Source organism: Bactrocera dorsalis, chromosome 2 (assembly GCF_023373825.1).
Source record: "Bactrocera dorsalis isolate Fly_Bdor chromosome 2, ASM2337382v1, whole genome shotgun sequence".
Taxonomy (NCBI): domain Eukaryota; kingdom Metazoa; phylum Arthropoda; class Insecta; order Diptera; family Tephritidae; genus Bactrocera; species Bactrocera dorsalis.
Window position 1 is genome coordinate 70,951,238 of NC_064304.1, and position 17,568 is coordinate 70,968,805.

General features: G+C 39.4%; 1 protein-coding gene across 1 annotated transcript in view; it reads left to right on the forward strand.

The window, feature by feature from the left end:
* The window catches only part of LOC125776631 (uncharacterized), a 58,397-nt gene extending 47,230 nt beyond the window's left edge, over nt 1–11,167 (forward strand). The window contains exon 3 of the mRNA XM_049450071.1: nt 15–11,167. Coding sequence (XP_049306028.1) covers nt 3,893–5,251 — 1,359 coding nt within the window. The 5' untranslated portion in view covers nt 15–3,892 and the 3' untranslated portion in view covers nt 5,252–11,167. The remainder of the gene's footprint in view (nt 1–14) is intronic.
* Nucleotides 11,168–17,568: the final 6,401 nt, after the last annotated feature.

Here is a 17,568-nt window from a genome sequence, read left to right on the forward strand (position 1 = left end):
TCCTTGAATTTCAGATTGGAGCCCAATATTATCTCTAAATACTTCTACTGTGGCTGTGAAGTAATCGCATACTCTTCTATAGTGCGAGTTATTTTTTCCTAAAATTTTCTGGAGGTTATGAGCAATACTTTAGTTTTGTGCTTAGCCAGTTCCACACTCATGGGAGCCAACCATTGGCGTACACCATTTATGCATTCATAACATTTATTTTGATCGTCATCAAGTTGTTAGCTACTCCTACCACTATATGGTCATCACCGCAACAGCGGCAATATGGCAAACGGAAGGGAGTAGTTTCAAAAAACAAACAGCGGGAGAGGAAACGGGTTTGTCTGGATAGAAAAGAAAGCATTACGGTAATAAGTTGCTACCTGACACCGAGCGACCCTATTACAGAATTCCAAGCAAAGCTCGATGCTATAGAGGATGCTGCACGACAAAGAAACCGTCACTTAATCATAGCCGGAGACTTCAACGCCAAGGCCACGGAATGGGACACACCACTTTACAAACTCAAGGGGGCGGAAAATTCTGGACATGGCGGCTAGATTAGGCCTTATCGTCGCAAATAGGGGATCCCAAACTACCTTCAGAAGACCAGGATGCAACGGCACAACCCCCGATATCACGCTGGTATCCGAAGGATTCGCAAGCCAGCTGCGCGAGTGGAAAGTCTTGAAAGACTATACTGGTAGCGACCACCAATACATATCCTACCTCATAGGCCCAGATAAAAATCCAGCAACGACGATAAGAAGAGGAACACGTAAATGGAACGCTTCTAGGCTAGACTCAGAAAAGCTTCTCGCAGCCGTAGATGAAACACCACCAAAATATCACGCAAGTAGCACAGCTAGGCTGATCGTCCAAGCAACTCTGAGCACCATCACTGAGGCATGTAAAGTAGCAATGCCTAAAATAAAAGGCGGACATCCAAAGAAAGAAGTTTACTGGTGGACGGACGAAATCCGCAACCTTAGACAAACTTGCCTGTGCAAAAGACGACGATATACAAGAGCTAGAAGAAGAGGAAGAAACGGAACGGAAGAACATAAGGAATATAAAGCTGCGAAAACTGAGCTGAAAGACGCAATAACAAGGACAAAGAAAGATAAATGGGAAGAGCTACGTAACGATATAAACAAAAATCCGTGGGGTCTCGGATACAAGATTGTGATGAAAAAACTCGGAGCAAAACAGGCCACCCCTGAGTTAAACGCCGCAGCTATGGAGAACATCGTAAACACCCTGTTCTCAACCCATGATCTGGGAAGAGACCCACCAGAACATAAACAAGAGAGCTCATGTCCGCCTTTCACATTGGAGGAAATGAATACTGCAGCAAACACTCTAAAGACCAGAAAAGCCCTTGGGCCTGATGGGATACCGGTGGAAGTGCTAAAGCTAATCGCTACGGAACGCCCGCACTTACTGCTATCCATGTATAATGCATGTCTGAACGAGGGCATTTTCCCAGAAATATGGAATAGGCAGTATCTGACCCTAATAAGCAAAGGCAAAGGAGGCCCAGGAACACCATCAGCATACCGACCCCTATGCATGCTAGATACAGCAGGAAAGTTGCTAGAAAGACTGCTGAAACCCCGCATCATATCCGCCATAAACGACGCTGGAGGCCTATCAGAGCGACAACACGGATTCACACCAGGCAGGTCCACCATCGGAGCTGTGGAAGACGTCGTGCGCAGCGTGGAGGAAGCTCATCGGAAAAATAACTTCTCGAGACCAATAGTCCTCCTCGCAACAATTGACATAAGGAATGCATTCAATAGCGCAAAATGGGCAAATATGATCGACACAGGCATGGTTGGACTCACACGGCCTCAGCCTAGCCGCAGAAAAAACAGAACTGATCCTGCTCACTAGGAAACACATCCCGCTGGAGGAAAACATGCAAGTCCATTCAGAAACTATCCAAACGACGAAAACCCTAAAATGCCTAGGAATAAGAATGGACAACAAATTGACGTACTGGGCTCAAATCCAGCACGCTGCAAAAAAGGCAGCCAATATAACAATGGCGCTATCAAGACTCATGGCAAACACCGGTGGCCCACTTGCAAGCAGAAGGAAATTGCTTATGGACACACTGTGTTGTACTATTATACGGGACCGAAATATGGGCCGACACATTAAAGGTAGAACATGGAACGAAAGTGCTAGCAAAAGTGCAGAGGACAGCAGCCCTAAGAGTCGCCTCGGCGTACCGCACTGTATCCGAACCCGCAGTGCTAGTGATAAGCGGCGTCATCCCAATAGATCTTCTCGCAAAGGAGAGAAGACAACTCTGGCTATGGAAGAAAGACGGAATAGAAATACACATGGCCACAAGACAACAGGCGAGGAAGCAAACTTTTGAACTCTGGCAAGATCGGTGGACAAAAGAGAGCAAAGGAAGATGGACCGCCAAACTGATTAAGGAAATAGAGACGTGGCACAGCAGAAAACACGGCGAGGTAAATTACTACATAACACAGATGCTGTCTGGACACGGGTATTTCCGCAAATACCTGTACAACATGGGAAAAACAGAAAGTCCAGCATGTATTTAAGGAGACGACCCGCTAGATGATGCAAACCATACCTTTTTCAAGTGCCACCGATGGAAAGAAGCCCGAAGAACTGTAGAAAACAAGCTCGGAGAACTAAGTACGGAAGATATTTCAGGAAAAATGATAGCAAGCAAGGAAAACTGGGAAACAATTGCCGGGTACGTAGAACTTGTTTTACGCACTAAAAAAAGAGACATGGATGCGGACTCGAATAGAAGATGAGCCAATAGCTTAATGCTGGCTAGAAAACCGTAGGCATCCCTGGACGCAGGGAGAGTAGAAACTGACCTGTAATGGTCCATCCTGGAAACCTTGCCCTGAAGTAATGCGAAAGCGGTCCCGGGGTAGGGAAAAGTCCATGATAGAAGGGGGGAGTGTTTTAGTGGGTACACCACTCACATAGGATGACGATCCCTATACGGTGCGAAGGCATTTTTAGTCAATTTTTAGGCAATTTTAGTTCAATTAAATTCCAACTTATAAAATGCCTAAACAAAGTTTAAAAAGCAAAATAATCGAATTTAAAATAAGTTCTGCTATTCAGGAAATGGACTTTATTGAAGGTATTTGCTTATTAAATAATCAGAATTTTAAGGATTCAAAAAATGCTTTGTAAAAAATTTGCAGACATCTTGCATAATTTGCTGATTGTAAACAAAAACAGCTGTTAATAGCAGATTTTCCAATAAGAAAATCTAAATGGAAATGCCATTCGCTTAGTTTTATTTATTTTTTGTGCTGCCATTTAGTAAAATTCCAACGATTTTCTAACACTGGAAATAAGCAAACAACCACACAATCTGTAAACAAGGTCCCAGGTTGGTCAACTTTGGTTATTTTGTCATAACGCATTTTGTTGTTGTTTACTTAATCACATAACCACATAACCCGATAACCACCTTATCGTGAACAGCCTATAAATGGTCATCCGCGTATGCTATTAGTAAAGAAATTTCACCCAAAAAATTGGGAGGAGCAGCTATATTATTAGAAGCTTTTACTAAAAACCACCACGAAGTTATTAAAGACATCCTCTTTGAAGTTGGTTGCCTTGCCGTGGCGAAGGGGCTTAAGTAAGAATAAAGTGTGCATCCCAAAGGAAACGCACTCTAATCTTACGAACTAAGAGGGACACTTTATAATTTCCCACAATAGTGGTATGGATGAATAAACCCTAGGTTTTACGCCCATCTCCTATTGTGGAATTGTGAGGATACCCGAATCAACACCACCCTAAGCCAAGGTGTCGAGGTACCCGTGCCAAGGGCTGAATGGTCAGCGGGGGGTAATAAATAGCTGATCGCGAACGGTCCCCTCCGATGCCCGGGCGAGGTCGGAGGTATAAATCGCCTTCTCTCCGTATACCGGCTCTGCGGACGAGTGACCAACCCTTTCCGGATTACTCGTGGGACCAAAACAACAAACAAACAAACAACTTAACAACAACAACAACAACAACAACTACAACAACCATGACGACGACAACAGCGACGACTACGGACATGAGTTATAGGATTCCTATCACGGAATCCGAAGAGGACGAATTGCTTGCCTCCAGCCAGGAGACAAGTAAGAGTACTACCGGACGTACCAACCAAAGTACACCGGTATATACAGCAGACAAACCATCAAATTTAAGGGAGGAGGCGTCCACCTCCAAAGCTGCCATGAGCACCAACCAAAGTGCACTGGCGGCTAAAGGAGACAGCAGAAAGAAACGCAAAAAATCCCAGAATCAGCTGAGAAAAAACCGGTACCAGAGGGCAGTCTTCATACTAGGGAAGATAGCCAAAGGACAGGCAGCCGGTACCCCAGTTGATGAGGCTGAAACAAAGCGCCTCAAATCTATTGTAGAGGAATATGAGAGCTACCTGAAAAGGAAGCAATCACAACCTCAAGAAGAGAGCAAACGAGAGAGCACTTCTCAGAAGAGAAATCGCTCCACCACAGAAGTACCCGGAGCTCAGCCCAAAAAACCGAGGAGGAGTGAGGGTGAACACAGCAGTACAACAACGGCAAGGCATTTCTGCGATGTAGCCAGGGATAGCCTGCAGGTGGCCATAATAGATGGGAAATCCTCCTCTCCGAGCACTATTCAGGAGAGATGGGTGGAGATCGATGTCAGATTGTCGAGTATGGTGCTAAGCTATGTACTCGACAATCCTGCGGGTCCCCACCCGGAGTTTGACTCCTCTGAGACCTTCAGGGGCTACAGGGTCATCAAGTGCGCGGACCAGGCCTCGCTAGATTTCCTGACGGGTAGTGCTGCTAAAATTAGCAACGCCTTTGTAGGCCTCCAATTGAGGCTTATACCCGCTAGGGATATTCCAAAGAGGCCTCGGGCTCGCATTTGGTTACCCCCACTAGAGGAGCCAGGCGAAAAACTCCTGAGGTGCATTAAGCTGCAGAACAAATCTATACCTGGTATAGATGAGTGGCAGCTTATAAAGGAGGAAAACCCAAACAAAGCAAGCAAGCCAATACTAGTGGCCATTTGTGATGAGTCCATTGAGGCTCTGAAGAAGACTGACAAAAAAATCAGCTTCGGAATACGCAAGGCAAGAATAAAAATCTTCCAAGGCGACAAAGCGGCTGACGAAGACGACACGGAAGAGGTCGACGACGCCAGCCAGTTGCTAAGGAATGTGGGCATTGAAGAACCCCGAGATGCCCAATAACAACAGCATAAGATGCGTACAGATTAACCTGTAGCACTCGAAGAGTGCTACAGCCAATCTGACAACCCTCGTGAACGAGGGGGGCATCGACACAAGCCTAATACAGGAGCCCTGGGTCAATGAAGACTCCATAAAAGGGCTAAACAGCAGCAATTATAACCTGTTTTACACGCGGAACAGAGGTAAACCTAGGGCATGCATTCTTATCAATAAAAGTATAAATGCATTTCTTTGTCCTAATTACAGCACAGCAGATATCACAGTGGTGAAGGTGGAACAGAAGGAAAAGCCCTTCTTCTTGGTCTCGGCCTACTTGGCCCATGACGAAGACATACCACCGGCCCCGCTCACCAGGCTAGTAGAGTAGAACAAGAAGGATGATGTCCTAATAGGGTGTGATGCAAATGCAAGGCACACCGTATGGGGTAGCTCCATTAGAAACACCAGAGGTGAGTCACTCTTGCAGTATATTTTGAATAGTAATCTAAGTATTTGCAACAAGGGCGATAAGCCAACTTTTATTTTTCCCAAGCTCACGCTATCAACAGACACAGACAGTCTCGTTGTGGAGGGTGTCCGAGGAGCCTTCCATGTCGGATCACTCCTGGATACTCTTCAGCATCCGCGAGAGGTACAGTCCGCCTCTCACATACCGGAACCCTAGAAGAACGGCATGGGGAAAATTTACCAGTATAGCAACAAAATGCCTCGAAAAGGGAGGCAATAAGAGTATCAGAAATCCAGAGGAACTAGATTCAGAAGTAGAGAAGTTGGAAAAAATCCTAATCACAACTTTTATTAAATCTACTCCGCTAACAGTTTTGAAAAAGAGAAAGTCTCTTCCTTGGTGGAACAGTGAACTCAAGAATTTGAGAACACAACTAAGGAAAGCTTTCAATGAGAGTTTTAGAACTAAAATATGGCAGCCATATAAAACCTTATGAAGGAATACAAAAAAGCAGTCAGGAAAGCTAAAAATGACTCATGGCGAGCTTTCTGCACATCGATTGAAAGTTGCAGAAAAGCCGCTAGGCTGAGTAAAATGCTAGCCAAAGACCATATTAATACTGCCTACATTAGGGCGGAGGGAAGTGATTGGACCTCCTCGGCAAAAGAGTCTCTGGAGGTACTAATCACAACACACTTCCCCGGGAGTCAGCAAACACCTTCAACGAGGGTTCAACCGGAACCACCGGTGAACGCAGCTGACTGTCGAAGCCAAATAGTAGACAAAAGAAAAATCAAATATGCTATAAATTGTTTTGCACCATTTAAAGCGGCAGGTCCTGACGCGATTATGCCCATAATGCTGCAGAAACTGGTAGAACCAATGGCTCTAAGGCTTGAAAATATATACAAAGCAAGCATTCAACTATCTTACATCCCAAGAAGTTGGAAAAGGAGTAAAGTTGTGTTTCTTCCGAAACCAGGCAGAAGAACGCACGAGAACGCCAAGGATTTTAGACCTATAAGCCTTACCTCATTTATGCTGAAGGTACTAGAAAGGCTAATATATATACACGTAAGAACAATAATGGCGGAGAAGTTATCGAAGTCCCAACATGCGTACATAAAGGGCCGATCAACCGAAACCGCCCTTCACGAAGTGATAAGTATGACTGAAAAATCACTGCACCACAAACAATACACCATGGCTGCTTTTCTAGACATAGAGGGCGCTTTCAATAACATAGAAGTAAATACGATAATTAATTCTCTGGCGCATGGGGGCATAGATGACACTGTGTACAGATGAATACTATCGATGCTTGAGAATAGGAAGATTATAGCTTCAAACGGCGCTGCAACACAAACAAGTTATGTGAGTAGAGGGACGCCTCAAGGGGGGGTCCTCTCTCCGCTTCTATGCGTTGTAGCGCTGAACGAAATACTCCTCCAATTAAACGGTGGAGGAGTGAAAGCAGTAGCGTATGCAGACGATATAGTGTTGTTGGTATCAGGTATGTTTCCTTCAACAGTCAGCGAGATTATGGAAAGAGCACTTCGTAGGTTAAACCTATGGGCTAAAAGCAATGGTCTAGGAGTTAACCCGAACAAAACAGAACTGATGCTATTCACTAGCAGAACCAAAATACCTCAGTTTCAACTTCCGGTACTAAACGGCACAACACTCACTCTATCCCCAACAGCTAAGTATTTGGGGGTGGAGATTGACGCCAAACTGTCCTGGAAAATAAATATAGAAAAAAGAATAAACAAAGCATACATGGCCTTCTATACTTGTAAGAAAATTGTCAACAAGAATTGGGGCCTCAAACCAAGTATAATCATGTGGATGTACACGGCGGTCATAAGACCCATACTCACATATGGAGCTCTGGTATGGTGGCCAGCGCTAAACAAACTGTACAACATTAGAAAATTAAATGGAATACAAAGAGCAGCATGTGCGGGTGTTACAGGCGCAATCAGGTCATGTCCGACTGATGCGCTCAATGTGATCCTGCATCAACTACCAATGGACATTTTTATTCAAAAAACAGCAGCTATTGCGGCGATAAGAATAAAAGAATTGGGAGGTTGGAATCAGCAGAACTACGGACATAGTGTAATCCTAAACAAACTCACTATTAATAAATCAGACTACATTCTCCCAAAGCTGGATTTCAATAGACACTTCCAGGTGAGGATACCATCTAGACGAGAATGGAGAAGAGGTTCAATTGCAGAGGAGGGTACCACCTCAGTCTATACCGACGGGTCCAAAATGGACTGCGGAGTGGGCACGAGGGTATTCTCCGCAGATCTGGGCATATCTCTCTCTATACGTCTACCGAACTCGGCTAGCATCTTCCAAGCAGAAGTACTAGGCATAGAAAAAGCCTGCGAAGTTCTATTAGAAAACCACGGGAATATACATAAAGCAACTATATTTACGGATAGCCAGGCGGCCCTCCTGGCATTGTCTTCACCCATGACAAATTCCAGTATAGTTCACAACTGCAAGAGAGCGCTAAGCTCAATAAAAGACAAGCTCCAGCTAAACTTGATCTGGGTTCCCGGCCACAGGAACATTTTCGGTAACGAAAAAGCAGATGAGTTGGCAAAGGCAGGAGCTTTCCTCAATGAATCCGAGGCGGAGCTCATACCGAGCCCGCTAGGATCGATCAAAGGAGAGATCAATAGACAATTTCAACAAATTGCTAACAACAGGTGGAAAAACATTACAAAATGCGTCATAGCTAAACAATTATGGCCAACATACGACAGGAAAAGAACCAACGACCTATTAAATAGGTCAAGGAAAAGTATATACAGAATAACAGCTACCACAACAGGGCACTGGCCATTTGGGGAACAAGCGTCCAAAATGGGTATGCCCTACAACGACATCTGCCGTGGCTGCGGAGTAGCAGGGAACAAGGAAACAATCTTCCACTTTCTCTGCGAATGCCCAGCTCTGGCACAGATCCGACACAAAACACTCGGAATCCACCAAGCACCAAACCTTGAATGGATTTCCAACAAAAGCATATCGGACATAAGTAGTTTCATCGAAACCTCAAAATGGTTTGAGAGAGAAGGTGGAACGTAACAGCAGATACAGGAGGTTCCACGAACAGTGTATCAAAATGGCACATCAGTGCTAATTGAGCCCGATAGGGCTGCACTCCTACCTACCTACCTATTAAAGACATAAAATTTAATAACGCCTTATTAATAAATAAGCATCGACTTCCTTATCGTTCATAAGTAATATTGGCCAAACAAAAAATCCAGATGAATTATCGCGCAATCGATAGCGTGATCAAAAATATGAGATGATAGAAAAACTCAAAAAAAACTATCAATATTTATTTGCTACGTGGCATCGAAATGAGAATGGTATCTGTGGTATAAAAGTTTTTAATAAGTGGGCGTGATCGCGCTAAACGGAATAATATGGAGAACGTATAGTAATTCAAAAGTAGTAGATTACAATTTTCAAAATAGTATAACTATTCATAATCTAAACACAAATAATAAATAAAACACAAATAAAAATAAATAAAAATAAAATATGTTTTTCCCTTGTTTGTGTAACAATATACATACATATGTTCATGAAGCGTTCGAAAGTAAACAGGACTTTTTGAATCTAGCGTCTCCTGGTGGCGTCATCTACTTGTCGACTGGTGCGTTAGAATCTGCTATCTTTATCGATTGTCCAGTGACATTTCATCGATTGGCAATGAAATTATTGCGTTTTAAGTGTCAGTATGTTTGTGTTATCAGTGCGAAAATGAGCTTCGAACAAAAAGCGAATATTAAATTTTGTTTTAAAATTGGTCAAAGTTATACCGAAACGTTTCAATTGATGAAACAAGTTAAAGGCGATGATTGCCTATCCCTAAGTAGAGAGCACGAGTGGTTTCAACGTTTTCAAAGTGGTCGTGAGGACATAAATGACGATCAACATGTGGGCCAATCAAAATCCGTGATCAGCGGAAATTCCATCGAAACTGTGCGTGAATTCATCAAAAAACTGAAATCATCATTGAAATTCATGGAATGGAACGTCTGCAAAATATCGATTTATCGCATTTGGACCGAACATTTGGGCTTACGAATGATGTGCACGGTTTGTTCCGCACAAATTGACTGACGACCAAAAATTGCTCAGAATCCAACATTCGATCGACGCTTGTGACCGATTAATTGGCCAAAAATCACATTTTAAGCATTAACCAACCCCTCCCCGTATTCACCTGATATGGCACCGTGCTACTTTTTCCCTTTTCGGAAAAATCATTTGCCCATGAAAGGGAAGCGTTATGCAGACGTAGAGACCATTTAAAAAGTTTTCACCTGCATACTGGCGGTCATACCGGCCAACGAGCTAAAACATTCCTTTGACATGCTTTGGACCGTGCAAAAAGCTGTATTGAAGCAGAAGGAGACTATCTTGAATAAAATAAATTGATTTTGCCGAAAAAATCATTTGTTCTGTTTGTTCCTGTTTACTTTGGAACGCACCTTGTATATGGTAAACGGGAAATCAAATATGTAAAATTTTTAAAACCCTTTTATCAAAGTTGTAATGTTTTTTTTTTATTTCATTCGTAAACGAGATTTTTGTTTGTATTAACGGAATAAGTTTAGTTTTTTAATTTTGGATGACCCAATAATAAGTTATGCTGTCCACGACGAGAGCATTTTTCTGTGAGATACTCTGGGAAATGAGGTCTCAACAGCTGAATTTTCAACATTTTTATATCAAAATTTCAGGAGAAATTGTTCAAATATATACCTTGTATAAGCCATAATAAATTTTTCAAATATATGATTGATTTAAAAACGAAAATTCATAAATTACCTTATTTTTTTGTATCTCTGAAACCCACCTAACCCCTTAAATGACGCCGCAAACAAAAATAGCAAACGTTTTTATAATTCTATTTATGTTTTTCATTAAAGGGAACCTTAGCTTTATTAGAGTAATTAAATATGGAAATTTTATAACAATGCAATATTTTTAAAAATAAAACATAAAATATACATGTTGTGGAACCCAAGACAGAATTGCTTAGCTGTCAGCATTGCAAACCAATTCTGATTATCAATGGTGTATCAAAACTGTACTAATGCCACAAAACTTGCAAATGAATTCATTTGGAAGCAATCCCATTAAAGTGTTTAATAAGTTTTGAATTAAAGGAATATTTTAAGAGATAATATTTATCGAATGAATAAAGACGCATTTGGGTGTTTAATTACGTTTATTGTTTTGTAAATCTTCTTTAAGAGGAGAGCCAGCTTTAGAACCTTCATTATTAAGAATATTTCCCAAAAGTTATAGATGAGAATTCGAAATATTGTGGAAGCTAGAAGGGAAATAATGACCGAGCGTTTAGCAGATACATATACATATATAAGAGCGTTTGGGCAGAGAGCGAAAACTTTGACGCGCGATTTCTCGGTTTTTCATTTTTGCGATTTTTCTTAATTGACGGGCAGAGGGAAAAAAAAACTGAACGTCATATGGAATTGAGACAAAGTTTTTTATCTTTGGCATTAAATTATCTTCTTTTTAAACTAAAAAATACGAAGAAAAGTTAAGTTTGAACATATATTTAAAGTAAAATGTTTTTTAAATCCAAAACCACTTTTTTCAAATTTTAAAACTTTTTAGAATTTTACACTTTTTTTATTTTCCTAGTTTAATTTGTTGTTCAAAGTTATTAAAGAATATTTATCTCTTTGAATTTTTTGCTTCCGATAGAAATCTCGACCTGCACCCTCCCGCCGTCTGGAATATGCACATCCGAGAAGCATTTGACAATTGCTTTCCAAAGGCAAAATGTAAAAGATTTCTTATCAATAAAATTTTCGGAAGATGTTTGAATATATAACTATAAGCCCTAGAAATTTCGCTTTAATCAATTCTTTACTTCCCTCCCAAAAAAAAACCTCAAAAAATCGATTTTATTAAGCCTCTATCTAATATCTGCATTTTTTCTCGAAAACTCAATAATTAAGACATTTCGTGTTTTATTCTTATGTTTTCTTCTATAGAAATAAATATAAATTAATTCGTAACAATAAAATCAGGGGTGTTGTGGAATCTGATAGTTGTCAGAATCAGAATTGAAACCGATCAAAAATAGTAGTAGGTGTCATGAATTCAGATATTATTGGTTTGATGTTCGAAACAGAATTTGTATCGGTTTTGGGTGTCATCGAAACCAATTTTATCTGTTTTGCTATCAGAAATAAAACAAGAAGATAATCGCCAACAGATTTGAATATTCATTTTATATTTCTGGGTGTTGTTAGACGGTTGAGAAAATGTAAGTTAAGAAACTTATTTATTTTATTGTTACGAAGTAATTAACTTTATTTTTTGTAGGGGAATCCATAAGAATAGAACGCAAAATACGATCATTATTGAATTCATGGAAAAAAATCCAGACATCATAAGAGGATTTACAAAACGTAATAAGCCTACAATAGATTCGTTATGGCAGGAATTAGCTGAATCCCTTAATGCTGCAGGTCCACCACACAAAGATGTAAACGGGTGGAAAAAAGGCAAGTAAATTTCAATGAAAATTAAGCTGCGATTAAAACAAGCTTATTTCTATAGGTTATAACTGAGTGGAAGAGCGAAATCAAGAGAAAAGTAGCTAACAACAAATTTGAGAGTCTAGCAACAGGAGGTGGCCCATTTTCAAAATATCAGCTGACTCCAAACGAAGAAGCTATTGTGCGTCTTTGTGGCATTTCTAAAATTATAGAAGGAATTCCAGGCGTTTCTCTTAGCACCCAACCCGTCAATGAGAATTTAAATATAACAATTGCAGTGGAGAATGTAGATTTGTGTTCCTCATCGCCAGAGCAACAGAATAATAATGCATCCAATAGACAAAAAGATGCCGACGATATACCCTCCACGTCACAAAGGCAACCAGAAATAAATGCTAGTGTACCTAAAAAGCAAAAATTAGAGAGTACAGCAGATCGCTTAAAAAGATTTTTAGATGAGGAAGATAAAAAAACGGAGATATATTGAAAAAATTTGATCAGATAATAGAAGTACAAAGTACTGTTGGAAGAGCTATTACATAATTGAAAGATGAGTTTGTAAGTACAAGTGATCAATTGCTTAAAGCAATTGTAGAAAAAAATGAGATTAAAAAAGAACAACTAAAACTCGAAATCCTAAAGTTTGAACACAAAAGACAAAAAAAAAGACGAAAAAAAAGATCCTGTCTGTGAAATATACTTAAAGTACCTGAATTTATAATTTAAAACTGATTTTAGTTTAGTCATGAATACTGTTATACTTAATATTAAGAAATAAATCCATTGAGTTACAAAGTATTTGCTATTTCGTATCTTATTCTCAGGCCTTCGTTCTGCATTGAACCATTATCGGATTGGAAAAAATTGTCCTCGTCAATCTCATTTGCAGGAATTACTTCTTCCTGATTATACTCAATGTTGTAACGTCTGCGGATGTTGTGTAAGGCACAACACACGTTTATAATTTTAACCACTTTTTTAGGGCGATAATGTAATGTGGACATTAAACAACGGAAACGGCTCTTTAAAACTCCAATTGTCCTTTCCACAATATTCCGTGCAGCCGTATGTGCCATGTTAAACTTATACTCCTTTGAGTTAAACTGTGGATCTCTGTAAGGAGTTAACAGAATGGTTCAATTCCGCAGCCACAATCACCCAGCAACCTCAATGAACGCTGCCCACTCTCATACTGTGTACGAAAATATTGTTTAGCGTGACTCATACCCCAGATGAAAGCATCATGACTTGAACCGGGATACCGCGCATCAACGGCACGTATTTGCATATCGTTGTCACAAATCTTTTGAAAAAATAAGTACATATATAATTAGGTTTATAAATACGTTTGAATATTAATTTATTGTTTATACTTACTATCATCGCATTTATGCTAAAATATCCTTTTCTGTAAAAATATAAATGCTCATTTTCAGGTAGTTTTATTATTTTTATATGTGTCCCATCTATACAACCGACTATTCCGGGTATTTTGTACTTTCCAAAAAAGTTATTTCTTGAAATCAATTTTTCGCTTTCATCCATAGAAAGTTTTGCCCACTGACCGCAAATGTAATTTTCTAAGAGGCACATCACTTTTGTTAAAATCTGCGACACCGTGCTTCTTGCCAAACTGTACAAGAATCACGGCCTACTCCCCGTTGGTAAGCCCCTTCTGCTAAAAAACGTAGTGTTGCTGCCAATTGAATTATCGGTGGAATAGTTGAGGGCTGCATATGTGGTTCTATGATATTTAACACCATCATAAATGCTTCTTTATTCAGCCGATAATGTGATATGAATCTGTAAAGTGAGTGCGTAAAGTAACACACAAATAAATACAAGATAAATTCTACTTACGATTGTCTTGGAGCATCAAGTGGTTTCCTATGATCCTTTAATATTCAATGCTACAGTTTTACACTCGATGTAATATTGAAACATAATACCAGAGAACGTATATTTATAGAGAAGGTCCAACAACGGACAAGCGTGTAAACAAAATGCGATGAGCGTGTTTCACCACAACTAGCTAAGAAAGAGAAATATTTAACAGTAGCGCGTGAACAGAGCTGAGCATTCATTGAAAGTTATGCTCAGAAACATGCATTGCTATTACAGACATATGTTGGCCTTTTGCTTATATTTTTATATGCTTACATGCCATCATATTAATTGATATGAATATCATTTTGCGAATTTTTCTGAATTCATTCAAAATTGATAACGTTATCACACAATGATGCCATTTTCAAAGTAATATTTGTAGTTAATGTACAAATAAGAGCTACATTTTAAATATTTCATATGTTTCATAATATACATATTATAAATTCATGTATGTACATATGTACATACCAGAGAACTGCAAAAATCACTATTTTGTTGATTTACTCATACGCGAACTTTTTCATTCAACTCAACTCACTAAAAAAAACACAGTTATAAGTAAAAATCAACTCATTTTGCCGTACATATCATTCCGAGCATCTTGAGTCTTCGGTTCAAAATTTCTCATTCAATTCAACTCACTGAACAAAAGTCAGCAATCAATAAAATGAGCATGTGGTGACGAAAGAATCATTCAGTTCAATTTGAGTTGATCGTGTATAAGTAAACGATTAGCGACAAGACGACACGATGTGAGCGTTACGACTGCATGTACAGTAACAATTTCTACGCAAGCCCCATGCGTTCCACGAACTGGAGCTTGTTGTTGTAGCTTGTTTTTGTTTTCGGTCTTCTCACATTTCATCTGTGCAGAAAAAGTGCCGCTTGCTGCGCGCATGAGTAAAATCATACGAGTTGATTTTTACGACTTGAGTGTTGTTCTTGTTCAAAACAATGATTGTTGAACCGAATGAGCAAGCGCCCGTAATCATTATATTGAACACGAGCCGAACAAACTCGGAATGAAACAAAAAATCGCACGCACCCGAGTGAATTTAAAATTAACCACGAAAATGTGAGCGCATGCAAGTTTGATCGGCTGATCCGAACAGGGTGATTATTCGGCTGTTGAGCGCGTACGAATGTTTTTCATTCACCCGAAGCCGTTCTCTGGTACATACATATGTATGTGGATATGCTATATATTAGAATAATACTATATGTATGTAATTTATATTTCATTTAAATTTTCATACGCATCTATAATTAGCACATAATTACATACATATGTAAGTACATTTCAAATTCAAATCGTGATGTTATCATTTATCAGTAAAAAGTATGCGCACACTGCTCTATATGTACATGCATATGTGTACGACATTGCCGAACAAATAATGTATACACAAACCAACATACAAATATGAGTACACATGTAAATAACGCATAAACTACAAATATTGTTCTACAACAACACAAATCGTCTCTATTAGAATCAGCAGCGTCAGAAGTCAATATGGCAGCCAAATAGTCGATGCCCAAATTTGTGGAAAAATACTCAACAACAATATTTTCATTCATGAACGCAAGCGCACTTTCAACAGGCAAACTTGCTTCATTCATAAAAACAAATACCATTACATCTCCCCGACCATGCCTTTGCCTACAAGTGTCTTTTCGCGACGATGGCAAAAGCTAAAAATCATAAATTGAACAATTTCAATATTCCTCTGATTTATGTGTACGGTGAATCCCGGTTAAGTAGTATTCCGCCTAAATGAAAATCATCCCTCCTAACTGCCCATATCTTGCTGCATTCACGGTTGTTTTTTGATGTACATGGAAGTTATTGTTTTAGGTACCACTCGCTTAAGTATCCGCACCTGCTTATGTGCCATATTATATTTTTATTTTTAACAAAGCACAAAAATCTGTATCTTTGATTGTGGCACATAACCGGGATTGACTGTATTTCTCAAGGAATGTAAAAAATATTTGTACGCGGCTTGCAAAATTCTGCGTCAATATGTATGCAAGCTCATACAGAAACATACAAATTTACGCTTGTTTGTTCGAGAAGCTGCTACAGCGGCAAGGGCAGCAGTGCCAATCGGCGATCGTTCGTTTGTGTTTTCGGCACAGCTCGGATTTTCTACCAACAAAACAATGTTGTGATGCTTTGTTGTCACGTCAGCCCTTCGACACATTGACTCTTTGAAAAAAACTTAAGCTTCAGCCATTGGTTGCCCGTGAAACGAAGATTTCGCATGAAGCAATAAGTGTACACATTTACATACAAAGTTGTGGGTAGACAAATTTACAAACATTATGCGTATGTTTCTTTTTGTTTACATACACACATAATTTCATACGTGAATATGTGCCACCGCTTTTAACATATTATCAAAACTTTTAAAGACCTGACCTGTAAATAAATATGTATGTACCAGAGACCTGCATTGAGTATGATCGATCCGGTTTGATCAGCCACGCTCAAAACGGTCAAACTCAGCACAGCTGTTCGCTACAAAATTGTTCGATCGAGTTTCGTGCTCAAAACGAAGGAGTTCGATGAGTTGATTTGATTGCTCTGTTTACTGATTGAAACTGATTGGTTGGTTCCGGTATGATGATTGGAAATGATTGTACAGAAAGTGTGTATGTATGTATGTGCATAATTTGTATGTACATATTTGTGTGTTTTAACGGAAACAATTTGCGATGCATAAAATTAACCAAAACATTACTGCATATACATATGTATTTCTTCATTTTTAACGCCTAAAACTAAAATTCAATTAATGCTTAAAATTAATAAACAAAGGTAATGCTTAAAATATTAGGGAACACAAATTTCAAATTTTTATCACTTCTTCATTGAGATCAACAAAAATTTAAAATTAAAAGAAGGTAATAAACTTGGTTTCTTAATCGCAAAAACTTTTAAAAAATGAATTTAAAAACAATAAATTATCAACTGAACATGGTCCGAGCCTATTTCTTTTTTCAGTTATAATATTTCCAGCTAAAGAAAAAGAACGCTCAGCGACTGCGCTGCTGGCACAACCACCCGGTATGACCAAACGGTATGATTGTGATCGATCGGAATGCAAGCAGCATTCTCGAACATTCTTTGCTGCTCACACAAGGCGTTCGATCGAGAAAAATCATTACGAAACAAGCGACAGTGATTGAAACTGATTGTTCGCTTTGATCACGCTCGCTTACGATCATTCATTTTTGTTGAAGCAAAGTTTTCCATCACAAAAAATCTGAGTCAATGATCGGGTATGGTTGAAAGTATTGTGATCGTTGCAGCTCTCTGGTATGTACATATATATCTTATCAAGCGTACATTAATTAAAGATTTACATACATAGGTAATAATGCATGTATGACTT